We start from the raw sequence: 6,000 nt of genomic DNA on the forward strand, positions 1-6,000 counted from the left end.
ATTTTCTGCTGAAAAGCTGGCCTACGTGCAAAATCAGGATCTCCTGATGAAGAGCATTTCCAAATACTATTAGTCTAAAAAAATAAAACTCACCAAGAGCACTGCAGACTCCAGCATCTATTCAGGTTTCTCATCTTACAGCCTACAAAAATCCCTGCAAATCCAAAACCTCCTTTGCTAAAAATAAAAATTCGCAATACAGATTGTGTTCAAAATTCCAAACAAAACAGATATATTGAATTTTGAGGCAACTCAAGAACTTAAAATTTTAAAACTGCGTACTATTCTGGTAGAAAGAAAATAAATCTACAAGGTGGTCCCCAGGTAGCATGAATTTTGTCTGACACTTGGAAAAGAACATCAGCAATAGACACTATTCCTGAATTCACGTTTGCAAACGTAATTTTGCTACAGATATCTACAACCAAATATAGAACCTCTGCATCCAACTACAAAAAATAAGAGCAGAGATCAGCACAGCGGTCTGTCAGGCATTCTGATCCACCACAAAAGCTATTTAACTGCCCTATCAAATCTGAGGAACAATACATTGCAGCTGCATTAAGAACCACGACACCATAATCTCAGGCTAAACATTAGCATGCTATTTGCACTTTTCTACAATTAATATATAAATACCTTGCATAACTCACTGCAGTCAGATATAAAAAGGTTCCCTTGTATTGTCACTCTCTGATGCAGGCACCCTGCCTATCAGCCACCATACAACTTACCCAATATCCACAACCTCTCACAGCATTTAAGACTCTCTACCTTATTCTGCTGAGCACAGAGGAAAAGACCCCCATTTCACACTAGAACAGAACATCTTCAGTGTTTTGCCTCCACATTTATCTTGACTGTAGATTACCAAAACAGCTAACACAGAAAGGACTGGCCAGGTATTTTAGAAAATCATCCTTTTAAGACACTAGAGTTGCTGATTTCCTGTCATAGGAAGTAACAGTTCTAGCAAAAAAAAAATCCCCAAGGCAAAATGTTTAGTGTTCCAATGTGCAAGCCCTAACAGCCTTTGTTCTTCCCTTTGCTATATTCGTTTCTTCTCTCTCCCCCTCTCTTCCTCTCTGAATCCCTCAGCTTTCACTGCAAGATACAACTGCCAGCTCAAATCTAAGTACACACATTTATTTTTAAGATGAGAACAAAAAGTATAAAAAAAAAATACTGTCCATTATCCATTGCATTGAGTTAAAAGTAGTCACCCCTCAGGAGCTGATGGGCTGCCCATCCGGTTTCCTATTCTTATTTCATTACTGCACAATATTATAATTCATGCCACTAGTAACCCACTAGAGCTCCATCAGACCTCTAAAATACATCTTTCCACTTGGCTGCTGCAAAATTGTCCCCGAGTTACATCAGCTTTAGAAACACCACCCATGCTATTTATTTTGTATGTTTATTTCTATGTAGACTGTATCAAGTACATGTTTAACACTTAAGATCTTCATTCAGAATTAAGTATCAGGTTACTCTGATACGGCCAAACAAGCAACCTTTAAATAATCAGACAGCAAATTCTGAATGTGTAATGCTGTAACACAACACTGAACAGCTCACTGCCATGTGGTCCACAATTTATGACTGTCACTCAGAGGCCTATTCTGTATCACTACGTTGTGAAAAAATGTATATCTGGATGCAAGATACTTCAATGGAAATACTGTATTTAGCTAAGATATCAGTAAGCCTTTACAAATACTAGCTTTAATCCTATTAAAACTAGAGGAGGTTAATAGCATTTCTTTAGTAACACTTAAACAATCGTCTCCTTACTACTGTGCCAAGTGTGCAATCAGGAGCCAGATTCACTTTTCACATACATGTACCTTCATGCTATTGTTAGATTCATACCCAGAACACCACATCTCACCTTGTGAACCTTGACCCTTGTAAGATTTTTTTAGCCAATGCTCAGTTGCTGCCACAGATGCATTACCTCTGCAAATATGAAAGGGTTAAAGGCAGCCCCAATCAATAGGCCTACAAGGAAGAAAAGAAGAAGACAAAAAAAAAAAAAAAAAAAAAAAAGGAAAACGAGTATGCCTTACAGCATCTTTGCAATGCTTTTATGCACAGTTCTACAACAATAATGTTTCCTTTTGGCCTTACAGAAAGGCACAGCACCCCCCCTTAACGTCTCCTAAAGAAAACCACAAGACAGCACCCTGTAAATAAAACAGCATGCAAAGCAGCATTCTTCAGTCACAAGCATAACTACAATTACAAATAATCCAATCAATTTTATTTAGTTTAGTTTTAAAATAGACTGCATAACCAAGTGTCCCACCCTTGCAAAGCAAAAATATTTTAATAAGGGTCATAAATCTCAGCTCTTGCCCATTCCTTAAGCATAAAAAGGCACGAAAAGCCAAAGTAATCTCAGCTACTGCAAATATGTACATTTACATACAGAATCCTTTATGACTATATTAGCCACATACCAGTGCTGTGTGTCTAAAGTGTGCATTCACATACTGTTTTGGGATGGTATCTTTCTGCAAGCTCCTCTGCTTTTGGCTGCCATGAAGGGAGGAAGCTATCCCACTGTAGTAGCTCAGTGACTGCATTGTGTTCAGGAGCTGATCTGCCTCAAACCAGTTCCAGCCGGTTCTGGTCACCCTACATAAAAAGCTATGGCAACCCTCGCTGGGTTGCCAACAAGTCCCTGAAAATCGCAGGGGCCGGTTCTGCGGTGGCGGCGGGGCCGGCGGCTCCCTGTCCCCCGGCTGCCCTCCTGCCCGGCCCCCTTGCTCCCCTTGCTCCCCAGAGCCGCCCCGCCGCTCCCTTCCTCTCCTCCCCCACTTACCTCCCACAACCTGGCTGAAAGCTGGGAGTGTGTGCGTGCCTGTCTGTAGCTAACAAAGAGACCGCAATAAAAATCCTCACAGGATCTCTCTTGCAGCACCAGGCAGGCTTGGCCACAGCCCTGGGAGACAGGCAGAGCTAACCCGGGGCTGCTCCCCCCTGCTCCCCACAGCACACGGGGGGCCTGCTCGGCAGCTGCCCCCTCATGCCCACGGCCGTGGGGTGGTTGAGCCAGGTCTTCTCCCGTCCACCCTGCCCACTCCTCGCTGCCTCTGGGGCCGCTCGGGTGGCATTTTCTCCTCTCTGTACAGCGTTACTACAGAGATTACCCACACACGCACCTCCCTCCCCTCAAGAAATCCATTTCCGCAGCAGCAAGATGCCTGCAAAATAGTCCCCTTGCCCCCTCCTAGCATCACCGGCTTGGCGGCTGAGATTTTTTTTTTTTTTCCTCTGTTCAACTCTCCTTGAGGAATGCAAACTGCAGAGCCCCCCGCCTGGCCGCCCCCCCCCCGGCTCCCACACCCAGGGCTGCGGGGGAGGCCAAGACACAGCCCTGCGTAGCCTGCTGGGCTCCCACCCCGCAAAGGTGGCTCCTGGCTGATCAGAGCCCCTCGCTCCATCCCGCATCTCCCTCCTGGGCCATTCCTCATCAAGGTCACGACTCCCTGCGGTGCTCCAGTCCCTCCAGAGCAGGGCCGAGCACCCAGCTTGGCCCATGGCAGCCCTGTTCCTGGCCCGCTCCCCCTTTTGTCTTTGCCACCCAGGGCCTTCCTGCTGCCTGGCTGACAGGCACCCCGAATCCAGACATTATTCACCCCGCTCCTCCTTTGGCTACTCACCCTTGCACTGGTACAACCAGTAACTACCTCCGCCTACGCGCCAAGCCCCATCCTCTCCGGGGTCTGCCGTGAGATGGCTCTTCAGCACGGCTTTCCTCCGAGCCAGCTGCCAGGCTGGGTTACACCAGACAGCCCCTCTGCTCTCCGGGCTGCACCTGTAACTGTTAGCAGAGGTCTCGGGCACAACCCTTCACCCCCCCCTTCCCCTGCGGAGAGAGCTGAGATCTGGCACTTTCTCCACATCCCTCATCCCCACCCCATTCTGGGGAAAACGACCATGTTCTTCCGCTGCTTCAGCCCCGTCTTCTCCGCACAGGCGGCTACAGCTGGCCCTCCCTCAGACCCTCAGCCCAGCCGAGCTGCTCCCGCCTCTGCGGGCCGCCGCGGGCACCTCTCTGGCGGACTGCGGCCCCCTCCCCTCAGCGCGGCGCCCGCATCCCCCCCCGCCGGGCCCAGGGTCAGCCCTACCCGAGCGGGCCCAGCCGAGCCCGGCCCGGTCCTGAGCACCGGGCGGCAGGAACGGCCTCGGCTACACGCAGGGGAACGCCTGGGGAGGGGAGGCCGCGGCCCCTCCGGCGGCAAGGGAGAGCGGCTGGGGGGAGGAGGGAGAGTGGGGAGGACGGCGAGACGGCCACGTCCGAGCGGTGCTCCCCCCCCTCACCTTGCCGAGCCGGCCAGAAGCCGCCGGCCGTGGCGGCCCCGGAGCTCGGATGGCCGCGGGGCTCCGGCAGCCGCCGCCCTGGCAGCGCCCCGGCCCAGCAGCAGCCCGAGCCGCGCCGAGCAGGCCGGGCAGGCCGCTTCGCCGCAGAATGCCCGCGGCACGGCGGGGCCTGCTGGCAGGCGAAGCGGGAGCCGGGCCGGCATGAAGGCGAACCCCCACCGCATGCAAACTGCGCACCCCCATGCAAACACACCTGCTGCGGGCCCGCCGCCCGCCCGGCCGCGTCGGCTCAGGCAGGCATGGCTAAGGTCGGCGCTGCCTCGGCCGCCCGCCGAGCGGCCTGGCTAAGAGATGGTGGAACATAATGGCAGGGAGGCTCTGCCGGGACTGAGGAGACGGTGGGGGTGGGGGTGCCTCGGCTTGCACAGATGGGGGAGACGCTCCCGTGTGATTCCGTGTGAAACGGCTCCCTGGAGTGTGCCGGGGGCGGGGAGGGCTGCGCTGCCTCCGAGCGAGCCGCGGGCAGGCGCCTGGGCCGGGCAGGTCGCGGCCTCCCGCACCGGGGGGGTTCCCCGCGCTGCCGAGCCTGGGGTCCCGGCAGGGAACGGGTCGCTGCCGGCGAGGCTGGGCAGGGCAGAGCCAGTGGCCTGGTTCCGATCGCTCCCCCGGCTCTCTACCGCGGCCCCGCCGGCGGGGACAGGACAGGCCCGGTCACGATGCCGCCAGCGGTCCCGGCTCGCGGCTTGGCGGGTCGGGCCGGGCCGGGCCGCTCCCCCGTGCTGTGGAGGGAGGGGCCCCTCGCCTCTGCGCCTCGCGCCTCGCCTCAGCGGCAGCGCCGAGAGTGCCGCCCGCCCGCGGGGATCCGTGGCCTGCGAGCCGGTTCCAGAAGAAGGAAGGACAGGAAAAAGGGGACACTGTTCAGTCAGAGGTTCATTTGCTGCCCAGGTCGGGCTTTGCAGCGCCATCCCCCTGGAGGCTGAGGGACCAGGACCCTGCTCTGGCTGCTGGTGCAGGTGTGATGGTGGGGCCTCCATGAGGGGTGGGCTGTGAGGGGACTCTGGGCCAAGGTGTGATGGTGGGTTGTGGTGGCACCTCAGGCCATGGTAGGAACATGGGCTGTAGTAGGATGGCAAGTCATGGTGGGCTGTCAGGCTGTGGTGGGATGGCAGAGATGTTGCTCACCACACACTGCATCCCTGTGAGGCAGGTGAACACACTTGTGACGCTTGAAAACATCACTGCCTTGAACTTTGTGCTGTATCCATGCTACCATACCTCACAGAAATAGATTAACATGGAATTACTTGGTCCTTCTTGGAGATAGTGTGGAGATTTTGATTGTTGCCTCTTGTGACAAGATGGATTTTGTAACAGCCTTTGGTGTTGTGGGAGGATGCCCCACCATAAGCTGTGCTTACGGGATCATTCAGGCAGGGTTATACCTCAGCACAAGGGACTCCACCAGGGACAAATTCTGACATGTTCCAGTTAACCAAAACAGCAAACTGGTCCATTGCGAACTGTGACCATCAGTGAGTCTGACAGGTTTATAGAATTTAGACTAGATGATCCCTAGAGGTCCTCTCCAACTCAACGATTCTGTGTGAATCTGAATATCATACATTGATTTGGTAATTTATATAATGAATAAGTGGGTTTATGTTTTGC

General features: G+C 53.4%; 1 protein-coding gene across 13 annotated transcripts in view; it reads right to left on the minus strand.

Annotated features, from left to right (window-relative positions):
• LOC139790133 (zinc finger protein 532) overlaps positions 1-5,087 on the minus strand; it is a 34,843-nt gene extending 29,756 nt beyond the window's left edge. For 2 of the 13 annotated variants that reach the window (XM_071731535.1, XM_071731534.1), the window contains exons 1-2: positions 4,333-4,571; positions 3,672-3,832 (exon numbers count right to left, since the gene is read on the minus strand). In XM_071731535.1, coding sequence (XP_071587636.1) covers positions 3,672-3,832; positions 4,333-4,556 — 385 coding nt within the window. In that variant the 5' untranslated portion in view covers positions 4,557-4,571. The other 11 variants (XM_071731537.1, XM_071731540.1, XM_071731539.1 and 8 more) reach the window with 11 other exon arrangements.
• Between the last annotated feature and the right edge of the window lie 913 nt (positions 5,088-6,000).

Source organism: Heliangelus exortis, chromosome Z (assembly GCF_036169615.1).
Source record: "Heliangelus exortis chromosome Z, bHelExo1.hap1, whole genome shotgun sequence".
NCBI classification, from domain to species: Eukaryota; Metazoa; Chordata; class Aves; order Apodiformes; family Trochilidae; genus Heliangelus; species Heliangelus exortis.